Source organism: Notechis scutatus, chromosome 5 (assembly GCF_049901735.1).
Source record: "Notechis scutatus isolate UNSWTSFEM ecotype Mainland chromosome 5, rNotScu1.2, whole genome shotgun sequence".
NCBI lineage: Eukaryota > Metazoa > Chordata > Lepidosauria > Squamata > Elapidae > Notechis > Notechis scutatus.
The window spans coordinates 11,572,051-11,590,605 of NC_142013.1; the positions used below are offsets into that span (position 1 = coordinate 11,572,051).

General features: G+C 38.8%; 1 protein-coding gene across 9 annotated transcripts in view; it reads left to right on the plus strand.

Annotated features, from left to right (window-relative positions):
* The window catches only part of FAT3 (FAT atypical cadherin 3), a 564,342-nt gene that overhangs the window by 346,690 nt on the left and 199,097 nt on the right, over positions 1-18,555 (plus strand). For all 9 annotated transcript variants that reach the window (XR_015749710.1, XM_087966122.1, XM_087966121.1 and 6 more), the window contains exon 4: positions 16,731-16,792. Coding sequence is in view for 8 of the 9 variants with exons in the window: in XM_087966122.1 (XP_087822248.1) it covers positions 16,731-16,792 (62 nt within the window). In the remaining variant the exon portion in view is untranslated. The remainder of the gene's footprint in view (positions 1-16,730; positions 16,793-18,555) is intronic.

Below are 18,555 nucleotides of genomic sequence, written 5' to 3' on the forward strand. Positions count from 1 at the left end.
ATATGATGATAGTAAACAAAAGGGAAAAAGGAATACGACAGAGAAGGGAAGCTGGCAAGGCAGAGGCTAGAAGAAGGGGGGGTAGAAAGGTTTGTTGGGAGAAGAAAGAAAGGGAAAAGGTGGAGAAAAGCTACAATGTTTTGAAATTAAATGAAAAAAAGAAATTTTTTTTGGATAATGGATAAAGTATAATTTTTTTTAAAAAAAAAAAGATTTTGCAAGGTACATAAGATGAGATGGTAGTATTGTAATGATTTAAGAGTTGATAAGAGATTAAAATGTTAAAATGTTTAAAAATGATTGGCTTTAAAACTTAATAATAGGGGAGGTTTAGAATATTGTTTTAATTAAAGAGTTTAATAAGACTATGGTATTGATGTTATTATAAAATTTTTATTATAGTATCTTTTTTTAATATTTGGATTTATTGTCTAATTATGTACTTAATTATGTTGGATGTATTAGTTAGATAGAATGTACCAAGCAAAATCGGATTGGGTATTAGATATTATTTTAAAGATTAATTTGATTAACTTAGGGGAGATAGAAAGGTATCATACTCTGATTAATGATTTCAGGAGAAACTTATTTTCTTTTTTTTTTATAAGGAATGAGACAAAGGGATGATAAAAAATGGACAAAAGATATAAATATAATGATTCAAATTAAGATGATTAATTAAGATAGAAGTAAGAAGTGTGAAATATGTGGGAAGTTAATATAGAAGGCTTAGAATGGTAAATAAAATAAGTAATGATATGTAAGATGAGCATGAATATAATTGAAGTCCATGAAGAGAGAGACACCTGGGTCCAAGTTACTTTCCAAAAAGATTTTTTTATGTTTTGTGTGTTGTGTGTATATGTCTTTTTGGGGGAGAATTAGTTAAAAATTGTAGAAATATAGATTGAGAATAATGGTAACTAAGTCAGAAAGAAACAGATGAAATAATAATAATGATATTGAATAAGAGTAAAGAGAAGTAAAGAGAAATTGAATAAGAGGTTTTGGTATGTTGTATGGAAATGGTTTAAAACAGAATTATAATTTATCTGACTTGTTAAATTGACAATGAAAAAAGGTTTAAACATGTAATGAATAATGACAATTTGTGTGTTTTAAAAATTAATAAAACTTGTTTTAAAAAAAAAAAAAAGAATTCTCTTTCAGAAATGCCGTTGATCGTTCATACCATGGGAAGTTATCAAAAGTTGAGATAATGGTGCTTACTATTGGATTCTTTCTCTAATTAGTTGGACAAATGTGACCCAATTTGGTCTAGTGGTTAAAGCTCCAAGCTAGAAACCAGGAGACTGAATTCTAGTTCCACTTTAGGCATGAAAACTAGCTGGGTGATTTTGGGCCAATCACCAGGAGGCTGTGAGTTTCTATCACGCTTTGAGCAGGAAAGATGGCAAGGTGATTTTGGACCAATCACCAGGAGACTGTGAATTCTACTCCTGCCTTAGGCATGAAAACTGGCTGGATGACTTTGGGACAGTCCTTCTTTCTCAGCCCAACTCACCTCATAGGGATATTGTTGTGGGGAAAATAGGAGAAGGGAAGAGTATTAGATAGGTTCATCACATTGAGTTGTTTATCAAAATAAGAAAGGCAGGATTTCAAAAAAAACACCTAAAATCTAAGTTGGAACCTTTGCAACACAAAGCCTTCCAGATGAATTTTCGTGTTGTTTTGGAATTTTCGGATTTATAGTCCTGAAATCTGTGGAAGCACCAGTTTGGAAAAAGCTGGCCTGGAAGCTTGACATGACTAGAAAATGAGCTTCTTCATTTACACAAGAAGGGAAGATGGTTGCTTTGATTTTGCCAGCTGTAACTTTTGTGTAAAATATTCTATTGAAAGACTGGCAAACGAAGTTTTTGGATTCTTTCTTAAGCAGCAACTGCAGATGTTGTAAATTAGGGATGGAGGATTTTTTTTCCCCCTTTCTCTTCCTTCCTTCCTTTCCTCTTCCCCCAAGTTTATCAAGTAAATAGCCATGCACTACCATACTGACATTGGTGCACCATGTACCTTTTAAAAAAAAAGACATCACTTCCTTTTTGAATGTCCTAATGTTTATAGAAACATAATGCTTACGCTTGTTAATTGACAATTAGTTTAGTTTAGCTTATTGTCATTGCACCTTGTACAACGAAAATAAATGCCATCTTCAGTGTCCATTATAACTATAAAAATAAAACACAAACAAACATCCTTCACATTCTATACAAATAACAGAATAACGGAGTTGGAAAGAACCTTGAATGTTCTCCAATGAGCTGTTCAGAGCATCCAGTAGTGGGCGTATCAGGTAAGTACTAACGCCCTTCTTCTAGTCCAATCCCCTGCTCAATCACAAAACCCTATACCAGGGGTGTCAAACTCAAGGGGAATCTAGCCCCACGGGGTGCTTAGATCTGGCCTGCGGGGCCGCCCTAGAAATAGCGAATGATTGGCCCGTGGTGTCTCTACCAGCAGAAACGGAGCTTGCGAGGGCTGTGCATGGCCTCCCCAAGCTCTGTTTTCGCTGGCAGAGGGTTGCAGGAGGGTCATCCCAGCCAAAAACAGAACTGAAGTGCCCATTTTCACTGGCAGAGTACTTGGGCTGCCACAGCCCCCCTGCAACACAAGTGATGTCATGCTGGCCACACCCACCCTGACCACGCCCCCCCCGGCCCCTCCGAGGTCAAACACAACCCTAATGTGGTCCTCAATGAAATTGAGTTTGACACCCCTGCCTTATACCTTTTCGGACAAGTGACTGTCCAGTTTCTTCTTAAAAACCTCCAATGATGGAGCACCCACAACTTCTGGAGTCAAGTCGTTCCACTGATTGATTGTTCTAACGGTCAAAAAATTTCTCCTTAGCTCTAGATTTGATTATTAAAAATATTAATGGTTTGGTTTGGAGAAAACTGAAGAGTTCAGTCCTTAGCTGTGATGAAAATTTGTCACATCCTGAGTGCAGGCATGATATTTTTCCGATTAAAATTGGAATTCCGATTTTTTTGGGAATCGCCCGGGCGGTGCGAGCGGAGCCCGGGCGAGCGGCGGGCGGGCGAGCGGCAGGCGGGGCGAGCGGCGGGCGGGCGGGCAAGCGGCAGGTGGGGCGGGCGAGCAGCGGGCGAGGCGGGCGGGCGGGGTGAGCGGCGGGCGGGGCGAGCGGCGGGTGAGCGCGGCGGGCGAGCGATTTCTTGGCGCGCGGTGGGGGTCTCTTGGCCGGCCCCGATTTTTTTTTCAGAGGGGAATATCATGCCTGTGAGTGCCACACCCACCTTGTAGACATCATAGATCTGTTTGAGTTCTACTGAAGCCCAAACCAATTAGCATAATTTACACTGATCAGTTACCCAATCTTTACTCAGTTTCCCCTGGCATTGATACATGAAAAAAAATAAAATAAACTGACGGAAATTATATCATGACTGTGCTTGCTGGATACCAAGCTAGCCAGTAGTTAGATAAGTATTTATAGCAACTGCTGGAAGTACTAATTATATGCTAATTGCAAGCAGACTAGAATGCCATAATTTTCGTGGAAAATGAGAGAGTGACACAGTTGTTTAAAACAACTGTGAAGGCTCCATATTAGCAATTAGCTGTTTTGGAGACACCAAATTTTCTCTGAAGAGGCAGACAAAAAAGGACCCAAATTTTGTTGTAGGTCCATCTGGGTTTCATTTATTTTCCAATGCGTAATTTTTTTTTTTTTTTAAAAGAACACTTTTTGATATCATTAGAAAAGGGAAACAACCCATTGCTCAGTTGTCCTCATCATTCATGCCAGTGGTCCCATTCATTGCAGTTAGAGTGTCTCTATTTTGGGATTGTTGACTTACGGACTGAATGTATTTTGGGATTGTTCACGTATCCTTCTCATCCTTTTTACTACCTTCTCTTACTTGGTATCATTATTATGATTATATTACTTTGTTGTAATTTGTATGTACACTTGAGGGTTTATGCACCGGAGACAAATTCTTTATGTGTCCAATCATATTTAATCAATAAAGTATTCTATTTTACTTCTATTCTAATTCTATTCTAGACTGAAGCTTGGCATCACAATTCTCTTATATCCCAGATCTTCTGAAATGACCTCAGCCAGGAGATCAAAATTCCTAAAACAGAAGGGTCAAACTCAAGGCCCAGGGGCCACCCTAGAAACAGCAAAGGAGCAGCCCGCGGTGCCTCTGCCAGCAAAAACGGAGCCTGGGAGGGCTCTATGAGCTCCATTTTTGGCTTGCAACAGCCTCCTGCAACCCTCTGCCAGCACAAACGGCCTTCCTGAGCTCCGTTTTCACTGGCAGAGCACTTGGGCCAACACAGGCACCTCCAGCATGAATGGCATTGAGCTGGCCACTCTAACCCCGGCCCCACAAGGTCAAACACAACCCTAAAGTGGTCCTCAATGAAATCAAGTTTGACACCCCTGCCTTAAAGGGACAGGGTGCCCTTTTGCAATCAAGGGCTATACTTTTAAAAATTAACTAAAAATTGTTTTCAAGGACAACAGAAAACCGGGTGATGATTGTGTGATGTTGCCCTAGGGAGAAAGTCTGAAATGGTCCAAATTTTAGAGTAACCTTCATCTTTTTTCAGCAAAGTAATAATACAAATAACTGCTTGAACTTAAATTAATAATCAACCTTTAAACTATCGTAACATACTAATAATAAACATTCTGAAATATCAATATTCATATAATATTCTTCTCTTAATTTTTATCTAAATAAATCATCAACTGTGAATGTAAGAAACCACCATATTTCTCTTCTCAAATCAGCTTTGATTCCTCGAATCCCAAAAGTTGATTTTTCTCCTTATCTTGTGAGAAATCTAACAGTGGTCTCCAAGCTGCAAGACATTTAATCAGATTATTGTCTCTAAGCAAAGTAGCCAATTTCACCGTCTCAGCTAGTTCCATTCATTTCAAAGTCCATTTTTCCATCATGGGTATATAATCCTTTTTCCATCTTTGGTCAGCAATGGGCATTTAACAAGCTTGCAGATGTCCCATTTAAAAACAAAGCCCCCGTGTTTTCTCTCCAACTGTTTATATGCTATCCCTAAAATAAAAGCTTCAGGTTTCAATTTTATCTCCATTTTCAAAAATAGTTGTTCCATTGCTAAGTTTCTGGGCTATTATCCTTGGGGACTTTTGTACCCATACAGAAGAACAGGCTGTAGGCTTTGAAGTGAGCATAACTGAGTTACTAGAACAGCCTCATTGCAAGAAGTTCAGCCTGATGAGGGAAGATATAAAACAGATATTGTAATGGATTTCTGTATTTATTTACATTTTATGGATAATTTCTTTATAATCTGTATCAAGTATAATCTGTAATTACATTTCGTGTTGTTTTTCCTTGAATAGGAGGCAGCTTGGGCTAATCAATCATTTAGAACAGGGGTCCTCAAACTGTGGCCCGCGGGCCGGATACAGCCCGCCAAAGCCATTAATCCGGCCCACGTGAGACCATGAAGCTGCCCCGCCCACATCATCCCACCTATCCGCCGGCCCCCACCCAGCTTCTGGAGGCTGGGGAGGCCCAAAACAGGACGCGCAGAGGCTTCAGGAGGCTAAAAATGGGCCCATTTTTTGCCCTCCCTGACCTCCAGAGAGAAAGGGAGCCAGGGAGGGAAGGAGGGAGAGAGAGAAACACACACACACACACACACACACACACACACACACACACACAGAAGTCCCTTACACACCCAAGGCAGCCACATCCCTTCACTAACCTACTTTCCATCCCCCAGGAGCATAACAAATTAAATTTGTGTGCATTATTTAATGGACTGCTAAATTGGCCACGCCGACCCATTCATATGACCGCCTAGCCACACCCACCAGCTTGTCCAGCCCCCCCCAACAGTCTGCGGGACCGTGAATTGTCCCCCTGTTTAAAAAGTCTGAGGACCCCTGATTTAGAACTTAGTTTTCTTGTTCCCTATATCAGGGGTCCCCAACCTCTGGGCAGCATCCCTCTACTGGGCGATGAGCCATTCAGAATTGGGCCGCGGAAGCAGCAAGTGAGCTCACACGTTTCATTTGCGTGAGCGGGGGGGGGCACATGTCCACCGCTCGTGCAAATGGAGCTGCATGCGTTTGCTAGTCACTCACATGAAACCATCCCCTCTTTCTTCCCCCTCCCCCACTTCTGGCTAGGCCACAAACCCAGGAAGGTTGAGGAACTACGCTCCAGATATCTACATAGCCCAAAAAACTAAATATTTATATTAGGAAATGTATAACCTCTAGCCACACCATCTTATACACCATAACTCTGAACAGCTCACAAGCAACATCAATAAAAACATGTTAGGGGTAAACAACTCTGGTTTGTATAAATTTCTCCTTTTTCTAGTCTTTGAGTTGGTTCATTTTCCTTCCATAGTTAATTTGATGGGGTTTTGTTTTTAAAAAGTTTGTACTAAATTTTGTATGCATTTTGAATTCATATTTTTATTCTGAACTTTGCCAAAGGATTCCCGCTTTTGCAGGCGATTTTTTCTCAATACGATTTTCTCCCTAACATCTGTACTGTTTTTCTAACTTAATGAATTAATCTACAAAATTCAGAGAAGTGACAACATTTGAAATATAACTGAGTTTCAGTTCATTAATTGGCTTGAAATGTGTGAAATTAGCTACATTTGCATTAAAATGCAACCCAAATGAATTTTCTCCATTCCTCGTGTGTATTAATAATATAGTTTAAAGCACCCTGAGGCACAATATAAATCTCCAATATTAATATGGTGGTAGTGATATCATGATGATGGTGATGGTGATTTTAAATAGAGTCTGCCTTATGTCAAGGGAGTTTTTTTCTCATACAACTGACATAATCTCTTCATTATGATAGCCACGCTGGCGTGGGCTTGGTTTGATATTATCCTTCAGGATAATGGTTTGACTTCCCAGTCTAGTGTATAGTCCTGATGGTCTCTGTCAGTATTAACCCAACCCAAACTTGCTTAGGCTTTCAAAATAAGTCAAAGTCAGCTAAATTCCTCTTATTCGTTAAACAACTTTCATGGGCCAAGTAACTTTGCAATGTAATGGAATATTGTCTTGATTCCCAGTAGGGAGGAGGTGCATTCCGGAGGAGCAAGAAACAATCAGAGTTAGTTTGTGTGAGAGAAAGAGGGTGAAGACAGTTCCTTCTTATGAATTGTTCCCTGGGTAAATGGTTTATCTATGGTTCAAGTAATTTCGTTTGGCAAGATTTCTTTCAATCGGTGTGGAAGAATAAAGAAAAATGCTTGAAGAATCTCATGTGTCTGTCTTGGTTTTGGGAGCCTGCCATGCAGTGAATCTCAGACTTTAGCTAAGCAAGTTCCTTCTTTGATATAAAGTAGGCTAATATTGCAGTCTGTGACTTTTTACCTAGCATATTCTTGTTCCTTCTGAGATTCACCATGGATGCTGAAAGCTCTAATTCTCCAGAACATATTTCACTGTATGGAATGGAATGGAATGGAATGGAATGGAATAGTTGGAAGGGACCTTGGAGGTCTTCTAGTCCAACCCTTTGGACATGTGGTTATCCAATCTCTTCTATAAACCTCCAGCGTTGGAGCATTTACATCTTCTGGAAGCAAGTTGTTCCACTGGTTAATTGTCAGGAAATTTCTCCTTAGTTCTAGGTTGCTTCTCTCCTTGATTAGTTTCCACCCACTGCTTCTTGTCCTGCCCTCAGGTGCTTTGGAGAATAGTTTGACTCCCTCTTCTTTGTGGCAGCCCCTGAGACATTGGCTATCATGTCACCCCTAGTCCTTCTTTTCATCAAACTAGACATACCCAATGTCAAAGAGAAAAGCCATTGTTTTGATTATTATACAAGCATCCCTTCCTGCATTTATTCCTGGAGCATGTGAGTAAGAGATGAATCCTTTGGAGATTATCATAGTAAATCTCTATACTTGTACTTGCTCCATGCATAGAAAACAGCACAATGATTATGCATGGAAAATTTCAGTCTCTCTTCTTTATCTGTTTTCTCCTGCAAAAGCATTGGCATTTTAAGAGAACCGAATTACAGTTATTGAGAAGAAGCTGCAAGAAGTTTGCAGAGGTCTCTCTAAAAATCAGATTTATTTATTTCATTTATTTTTGTCAATTGCTTACAAGATAATAGGCATAAGTAAAAACATAGTTATGAATACATGGGTACATATAAGAAAAATAAAAAATAAAAGAAACAATAGGACAGGAACGGTAGGCACATTGGTGCACTTATGCACACCTCCTACAGACCTCTTAGGAAAGGGGTGAGGTCAATAGTAGACAGTCTAAGGTTAAAGTTTTTTGGGATTTGGGAAAGAAACCACAGAGTCAGGTAGAGTATTCCAGACATTGACCAATCTGTTGCTGAAGTCATATTTCCTGCAATCAAGTTTGGTGCAATTAACCTTGCAAACTATTGTTCGCTTTTGTGTTGTAATGGTTGAAGCTGAAGTATTCATTGACAGGTAGGACATTGCAATGTATGATTTTATATACTATACTTAGATCAAACCAAAGGCGGCATAATTCTAGGTTTAGGCCTTTGTCCCATGAGAGGATGCACATTTCTTTCTCCCCAGCTGTATAGCTCATCTCAATTCCCAATTTCCCTAGAAAGGAAAACTGAAGACATAATGCAGATTCTCACATGCTTTCTATTTTAGGACAAGTCAGGCCTACGGAAGGAAATCTGTAGGCCCCAGGTTTGTTCATCCTCTGCCATGCAGTAATAGTAATACATTATCTTCTTAATATGAGCTTAATACAAAAGTACTGTCTGCCCACGCTTCACAACACACAAGTGATGCTATTAAGACATTCTGCTGAAGGAGATATTCAAAGCCGTTTTTAAGAGTCTCTCTCTTCAGGCCAGAATGCTTCAAAATACAAATTAGAGATGTGGAGAGCGACTTGCATCGTGGTTCGGAAATATTCAGGGGAGTTCCCACGCAACTTGAAGCTGTCAGCAAATTTTGTCAGTCATGAAATCCAAAGCCCGTGTGATGGTTCTTATTAGAGGAAACACAGGAGGTTTTAGAGAAAAGATCTTTTTTTAAAAAAAAAAAAGCAAAACAAGGGTAGAAAAAGTGGGAAGAAAGAAAGGATTAATTTAAGCATCCTCTGAAAAATGCATATAAGTCACAATGTATGACATGAAAATAGTTTTTTTAAAAAATCACTGAAAGGCACCGAGACTGGGCTAAGATTTAAAACTGCACTAAGATTGCCTTTTCATTCCTAGTTCCTTTTTCAAGTGGGACTTGTTTGTGGGCTCTCGGTGGGAGGAGGATGAAGCAACCCCCAAAATCGAAGGCTAGCTACCGCAAAGCTTGCAGGTTTTTGCTCTGTGTTATTATCCACAGCTCACCATTTGGGAATTCCACAGAGCCTTAATTGTAAGCATCTGCTATATCTCAAGCTTACCAAAAAAGATTACCAATTAGTAAGGAGAATAGTAAGCTCCTGTTTTCTGGATGTGTTCAAACAGATGCTGGATGGCCATCTGTCAGGGGTGCTCTAAATTGTGCAGAGCAGGGGTTGAAGTCTTCCAACTTCATGGTTGTACGATTCTACCAATTTATAGTAATTCCATTTGGTTTATGGTTTGTTTGCCCCAAACCTCAATTTGTTAAACATTGCTTCAGCTACTAAAAGATTTCTGAAACTGATTCCTCACCCTGGAAACTGTTGTTGCATTCTTTTGGTAACCAGTCAAAACTTTCCCTTTAAATGAACAAGAGCCAAAAATAACTACAGAGCCAAAAAGGCATTAAGAGTTGTTCACCTAATCTTACGTAGCTTTTTCTCCGGTAATATCACATTATTAACTAGAGCATACAAAACATTTGCTAGATCAATACTTGAATACAGTTCATCAGTCTGGAACCCACATTACGTATCTGATATTAGCACAATTGAGAAAGTCCAGAAATATTTCACAAGAAGAGTTCTCCACTCCTCTACTCGTTGCAGAAGACCTTATGCCACCAGACTTGAAATTCTAGACCTAGAAAATCTAGAACTACGCCGCCTTCGGTCTGATCTAAGTATAGTATATAAAATCATACATTGCAATGTCCTACCTGTCAATGAATACTTCAGCTTCAACCCTTTCCTAAGAGGTCTGTAGGGGGCGTGCATAAGCGCACCAATGTGCCTACCTGTCCTATTGTTTCTTTTATTTTTCTTATACGTACCCATTTCATGTATTCATGACTATGTATATACTTATACCTGTTATCTTGTAAGCAATTGACAAATCAAACAAATAAATAAATAAATAAATGAACAAGAGGCATATAGTCTTCTTTTTTTTAAAATGTTATTCTCTTTTATTTAATATGGTGCAAATTTTTTTGGGGGGGGTGTTTCACTGCCAACAGCCTTGCTACCGTTCCTAGATTTTTCCAAGGATTTTGACCTTTTCAGATCACAGATTTTTGGCATAAGAGAGAATTTGAGGAAATCCGTTCCCGGTGGATGACCAACATTAAATTGGTGGAGTGACATTGGTGTGATTCTCAGCAGATTTGAGATTTGTCTCCAAATGAAGCACAAAATAACCTTCAGCATAAATATATTCACAGATAATTCCCATCCTGCTTTTCTGAACAGCCTTTTCTTTGTCGGTAAAAATGTACTATGAATATTCAATGCAGAAGTTGCCAGGGGTGTTAACATGTAACTAATTCTCAGAATAAGGCAATAACATAAAATCTCAATGGTCTGTTTTAGAGGACTGGAAAACAAGAAGTTGTGTCGTGTCTGCTTTAAATTTTGTCTTGATAAATCTTCAGGAGAGTTGTTTGACATAGTTGACAAAAAATTACAGTAGTAATACATCATGAGAACTTGTATAGACCTGGATTTTAAGAGTCTTTTCAGAGGAAATGATGTCTATTACTTCCAAGTGACTGTTAAATGCATATTCATTTCATTTATATTCATTTATGTCATTGCATAATTACATAATTGAGATAAGTGGCATCATTTTCAGGAAACCTCCTTTTAAAGGATAATCTACTGATTTAATAAGGAAATCTTTCCACAGTGACACCAGTCCATTAAATAAGTTAAAATCCAAATGACGATTTTGCCCGTTGTCTGCAAAGTCTGTTAAACTGATGTCGGCTGGACCATATTTATACTGTATTATAGTGGCAACAATACTGAGCTGGGATCCAGGAGATTCTGATTAAAGTCCTTGGATATGTCATTTTCTGTGAATTTGAAACTCCTATCTGCAACCTCAGTATTTTCATACAAACACATCATGTATTGGTGTGCTGATGAGATTCTACATTAATGGCTGGGTGACTGGGATATTTGCACATCATTTCCCTACTCTCTCAAAAAAAAATTGAACCTTCATGTTGTGGAGACTATCAATTTCCGTCCAGTTTTGGTATTTAAGGCTTGTTGAGGATGTCAATCTCAATCAATGGGTCCTCTGCTTTCTGGGCACTTGTAGGAGATGAGTAGGCTGAGCCTAAGGGTAGGGTTAAGCATGTTATCAGCTTGGAATTGCTGCGCAGCCACATGAAACCCACGTCCAGACCCCCTGCCCTCATGAATTCTGTTGAGCTTTACCTACTGCCACTTTGGCTTGACCGTCAATAGAACAGATTATTTTGTATAGGTACCATGTAATAATATTTGAATTCACTCCTGATCTTAGTTACTTGCATCTGACAGCACTTTAATGGAGAATAAGGGCAGTTGAAACAGGGTGTTAATAACCTTGCAAAGTAATGATTAATCTTCCCTCCCACCCACCCACTTTCTTTCTTTCTTTCTTTCTTTCTTTCTTTCTTTCTTTCTTTCTTTCTTTCTTTCTTTCTTTCTTTCTTTCTTTCTTTCTTTCTTAAAGCTGCCCAATTCAAACAGTGTAACTTTTGGTAGCATACAGTAACAAAAAAAATACACAATAAACTGAAGGAACCCACATCACCATAAAACAAGCTCTGAATGTAATTATGAAATGCAGAATATAAAATGGTGTCTATCCACTGTACTAAAAAGAACCAAAAAGAGATTCCACCTGTAGGGAATGCCAGGAGGGAAAGCCAATCTTCACAGTTTTCCTAAAGGCAAACTGAATTGTGGCCTGTCCAGTATCTGTTTAAAAACCTCCAGTGATGGAGCACCCAGATAACAGACAATCAGAGTTGGAAGGGACCTTGTAGGTCATCTAGTCCAACCCCCCTGCCCAAGCAGGAGACCTTACACCATTTCTGACAAATGGCAGACCAGTCTCTTCTTGAAAGTCTCAAGGGATGGCGCTCCCACAACTTCCGAGGGCAAGCTGTTCCATTGGCTGATTGTTCTCACTGTCAGAAAGTTTCTCCTTATTTCCATGTTAAATCTCTCCTTGTTCAGTTTCCATCCATTATTCCTTGTCTGGCCTACAGGCGCTTTAGAAAATAGCTTGACCCCTTCCTCTCTGTGGCAGCCCCTCAAATATTGGAAGACTGCTATCATGTCTCCCCTGGTCCTTCTGTTTACTAGACTAGCCAAGCCCAGTTCCTATAACTGTTCTTCATATGTTTTAGTCTCCAGTCCCCTAATCATCCTGGTTGCTCTTCTCTGTACTTTTTCCAGAGTCTCAATATCTTTTTTATAATGTGGTGAACCAAACTGGATGCAGTACTCTAGGTGTGTGGTCTTACTAAGGCTTCATAGAGTGATATTAGTACCTCGCTTGATCTCGATTGTATCCCTCTGTTAATGCAACTTAGGATTGCATTAGCTTTTTTGGCGGCTGCTGCACACTGCTGGCTCATATTTAGCTGGTTGTCCACTAAGACTCCAAGATCCCTGTCACAGTTACTGCTGTTGAGCCTGGTTTCACCCAGTTTATATGTATACTTTTGGTTTTTCTTGCCTAAGTGTAGGACTTTACTTATCTCTACATTGAATTTCATTTTGTGAGATATGGCCCAGTGTTCTAGTCTGTCAAGATCCATCTGGATGTTGAGCCTATCTTCTTGGGTGTTAGCTATTCCTGCCTGTTGCATATTTGGGCAGGAGGGGAAGTTAATGCTAACAATTCTAAAAGCCGATCATCTCACTGTCCGAAATTGCCATTTTATTACATAATTGCAGCGTCCCAGTCTCCAGTAAATTCTGAAATTGCAAAGATGAGTTGGCCTGAAAGGTGTTTATAGGTAGTGCTCACAACCATTCATTTAGCAACCTTTCGAAGTTACAGCAACACTGAAAAAAGCAACTTACGACTGGTCTTCACACTTACGACTTGAATTCCTACAGTCACATGATCAAAATTCAGGCACTTACATAACAGCTGGCATGTATTGTCAACAGTTGCAGTGGGGTCATACGATCACATTTTGCAATTTCCCAGCTGACTTCCAAGAAGCAAAGTCGATGGGGGAAGCCAGATTTGCTTAACGACTGCATCATTCACTTAACAACTGTGACTAAAAAGGTCATAAAATCAGGCACAACTCATTGAACAACCTCCTTGCTTAGCGATGGAAATTGTGGTCCCAATTGTGACTACAAAGACTATTGTAGGAACTAGCTATATAGTCAATAGTCTCTAGGTTAACATATGTTCTCTCCATGAAGAAATACTGTATTAGAAAAGACCAACCTCACCATTGTACAAAAAAATGTTTTATAGATGGCATTCACCACCTGCTAGGTTAGCTAAAATATTTAAAAATATGTCTAGCAAATGTTGGAAATGTAATTTTAAAAAATAGGCACATTTTGTCATATGTGGTGGATTTGTGTTAAAGCAAAAATAATTTTGAGCAAAAATACACAGATGGATGATAGAAAATATAATAGGGAAACATGTAGATTTCAAACCTGAACTGTTTTTATTAGGGATGATATCAGAAAAATTGGATAAGAAAAGTATGTATTTAACATTACATGTTTTAACAGCAGTGAGGATTATCTTCGCACAATATTGGAAAAAATGAAGAAACACCGCAAGACGCAAGAAGATATTAGATTGTGCAGAAATGGATAGACTTAGATTGAAAATCAACCAGAAAGAAGACATAGAATATTATCAAACATAGAACTTATTTTACCAATGGTTGGAAAAAAAAGGGGAGGAGAGTAAGAATGGAATCTGTATTGCTAAGCAAATTAAATACTGAGACATCAAGCACTAAGAAATATAATAAATAGAAAATTAATGAAATTTATTAAAAAATGAAAAAGAAATGCCGTAGTAGAGACTCCCAACCTCACCATTGTACAAAAGAAAGTTCAACCATCTTCCCTTCCTTGTTCAGTTATGCCACAAACTCTACTCCACATATGTCCAGATGTCACCCATGATTGAGCACCTGTATATCTCACTTCCTTACCTCCTAACCCTTCATTCTCCATTGGTCTTGTATTATCCGCCATAATCCAAGATAGAATTGCTTTTTTATTTATGGTTAGCCACCGTTACATCTCCGGCTCATTATAACACTGACATAACTAAGCTTTTCGGCTGCATATGGTGCATCTGGGATAGGCAATTATACAGTGATGTTTGATTTATAGCCTATCTTAATGTATTCAACACAAGGCACTTGGCTGCATTAGAAAAATAAAGAGCTGGTATTGTTTCATTTTTACTATTCTTTGGGGAAGAACAAAATATATCTTTAGCCTTCACTGGCAGTTCAGTTGTTGGTGGTTGTGCATAGCAAAATTTGCAAATAAGATAATTTATGCTCTTTTCAACTCTCAAGAGGTGCTTAATGCTCAAGAGGTGCTCAATGGGAGTAGACCACATCCAAATCAGGACAGATAAGTGAACGCTCATCCACACTCCCAACCATGGCAGGTTGTGACTTGGATGGCAAATAGCCCTGTCTGCGCTATGAGTTTTTATAGGTTTTTATATCACTATAATTCTCATGGCTTCTTCGTAAATATCCTGGGAGTTGCATTTCGGAGAGCATACCCAACATTTCTTTATTTGCCATTCCAAGTATTTCTTCTTTCAGAACTACAGCTTCTAGAGGTTGTGGGCAGGAGAAGTCAGTGATGTGTGTAGCCCTCTGGTTTATTACAAATGCACACTCTTCCATTCTGCTGTATTGTTGAAGCCCAGTCATTCTTCATCAGCAGTTCTGGAGATGCTACTGACTATTTAGGCAACAAATTGTTTTTGTAGAGATTCATTAGAAGACAGCGCAATTGTACACCTGCACTTTCATAAGTAATTCTGATCAATGGAGCTCGTTCAATTTAACTGTGCATAGAATTTCATCCTAGATTTTGGATCACCAATTCACGCTCTATTTCTCAGGGATTAGCTACAAGGTTGAGAGCAAGTTCTCTGCAGCACTACCCTTGTGTGGGCTTTGTGAAACCGATTTTGCTTGGTGCATAAATAGCAAAATCAAAAATATTGGATTCAAAGAAGTGCAGATTACCAGACAGAGAAGGCATTTAAAGTGAAAATACACAGGGCAGGCCAAGAGAATTACCCAGATAAGGATTCTTTCCTAGATATACAAAAGAAGCTGGCTGGAGTTTTAAAAATTTAGGGGAATTACAGATGATAAACCAAGAGAATGACCTGGATAATGTATTTTTATTAGATTTAGAAAAGAAGAGGTATAGGCGATAAGACAGAAGACTTGAAGAGAAAGTAAATCCTACAACAGTATTTTAAGGAATTAAAGACTTAAGTTTTTTCCAAAGTAAGGAAGGAATATAAAGATGGTTTATTTGATTGATCATTTAAATATGAGCACGCCACAAAGAAGTTTATTCTCCAAAGCACCTGAGGGCAGGAGAAGAAGTAACAAGTAGAAGCTTATCAAAAAGAGATCCAATCTAAAAATAAGGAGAAATTTCCCGACAGTTAGAACAATGGAATGAGTGCTTTCAGAATAGAGTAGAATAGAATAGAATAGAATAGAATAGAATAGAATAGAATAGAATAGAATAGAATAGAATAGAATAGAATAGAATAGAATAGAATAGAATAGAATAGAATAGAATACTTTATTGGCCAAGTGTGATTGGACACACAAGGAATTTGTCTCGGTGTAAATACTCTCAGTATACATAAAAGAAAAAATACATTTGTTAAGAATCAAGAATCATAACGTAGTCAATTGCAGATAATAATAAGGAATAAAGAAACCATTAGAGAGCATTTCACTGAGGCAGCCGTCATCGGCGCCATCTTGGCTGCAGTTATCAGTGCTGCATCACTGGATGTTTTCAAGAAGATATTGGATAGCTGTTTATCTGAAATGGTAAAGGGTCTCCTGCTTGAACAGGGGGTTGGACTAGAAGACCTCCCAAGTCCCTTCTAACTCTGTTAATTCTATTAGCCCTGCAGATGGTTGGTATTGTGAGGGTGTCCTCTTCACCTTTTTAACTTTTTACATTTTAATGCTGTACCCCTGTCTTTTCATTCTGTTTTTAACTTCGTTCTTGTTTATACAGTTACTTTCTGTTTTTATTGTCAGCCTCCCAGGGTCACTTACAGTGAGATGGGCAGTATTGAAATCAATTGATAAATAAATAACTGATAAACAAATTTGGTCTACATCATGTGATTTTTTTATTACAGTTCCAGTTAGTTCACAGCCCAAGCTTTGACAATAATCACAATCAGATGAAGCAGAAGCGTTTGCTATTTGAGCTAGATATGCTCTATGCTAGGCCTCACGTTTACTGAAAATATTTCTGTTTTTTTTTCCCTTTACAGGGCTCATAACCACAACTTCAAGAAAGCTAGATCGTGAACAGCAGCCAGAACACTTTCTTGAGGTAAGATTTAGATGGTAAAGGGACAATCTTGCTCATAGATTTTGAACAAATGAGCCGTTCGTCTATGGAGATTCTCCATTCGTCTGTGGAAATTCTCAGGTTATGGTTGTCCCTTTTTCAAAAGGCAACTGGGCTTTGTTTTTCCTTGAAGATGTTTTGCTTCTCATCCAAGAAGCTTCTTCAGTTCTGACTGAATGATGGAGAATGGAAGGATTTGAATTCCTAGCATCTGACCAGGGACCGCAAGGAATACAAACCCTTCCATCCTCCATCATTTAGTCAGAACTGAAGAAGCTTCTTGGATGAGAAGCAAAGCGTCTTCAAGGAAAAATGAAGTCCAGTTGCTTTTTGAAAAAGCCCCATTGGGACAAATGTGATTTTCCTTCTGTTTACCATCCTTCTTCAATTCCTTAAGCATACTTGTGTTCAGTTGAGAACTTCTGAGCAAAAGAACTATGTCACGCTTCAGGAGATCCTATTGTTCCTTCATATCTTAGGAGAAACTAGCATCATGGGAAATCTCTATTTTTTTTCCCCCTATTGTTCTTTTGCCGTCATAGGTGGAGATTGTATTTCAATTCAGTCTTGCTTCAGCCAGGCAATTAAGCGTTCCAAATCAGACAAAGGATTAATTACTAGAAAATGGCTATCAAACAGAGCTAGACACAGATTAGGATCTGTTCATTGAGTTACTTTATGATGAGGTCTTCAAACTTGACAGTTTTAAGACCTGTGGACTTCAACTCCAAGAATTCCTCCTCCTCCAGTCATGTTAGCTCAGGAATTCTGGGAGTTGATGTCCACAAGTCTTAAACTTGCCAAGTTTGAAGGCCCTTGCTTTATGGATTGATCTCAGCTTGGTATCCTGAGTCCTCTTTCGTTCTACCTGGAGAGAGGGTGGGAAGGGAGAGAGAAAGAAAGAGAGAGAGGTGGTATACTCCTACATGAAAGCATTGCCACTAAGTAAAGCCTTTTTTCCCATTGTCTTCAAGTCCCAGTTATATTATATATATATATTTTATCTTTTTCTGGAACCCTTTCGTTGTTCAGACAAAAAAACTTAGCTTAAAAACCTAGCTATATCCTGGCCACTCTACTGAGATACATCAAGGGCAAGAAAACCAAAAGCACAAGTTTTTCCACTTTTCTTCTGGAGTCAAGAGTAAGGAATTTCCTTAGGAGCAAAGGCGGTAAACTAGAAAGCAGGTTGTCCTCAGGTGCCTTGGAGGAGGCAACAGTGGCCATTATGGGGGAAATTCTTAAGGATCCTCCTCCCTTGAAGGGACCTGGAGAGGTTGACCCACCCCGTCATTATTGGTAGAATATTACTTAATGATATGGTGACCACATGTTGAATTAACATCCTGTCTTTCCAACTGTTTGCACTTTTCCTGACTTAAATCCCAAGGAAGGAAGCCATTAGAGAATAGATCTCCTTAGGCTTTTTCAGTAGGTGTCCTTCAACAATTTTTGGAGAATTGTACCTTCAGTACATGAAATTAAGGACACCGTTTATCTAATTTCTTTTTTCCACAAATTTGCTGAAGAATTTCAAAATAGCATATTTGCCCAACTCTACAATTCTCTTTCTTGCTATCGCTTCACGTCTTTTGAGATTAATAGGAGTCAAAAGAGGGACAGAGGCATAGATACAAATATGGAGGCCCAGGTTAATTTCATTTCTTCCCCTTGCCCAGGCAGTCCCTCTTAAAACATTCAACACTTTTTTTCCACCAAACAACAAAACTGTTAACAGTTTAGCC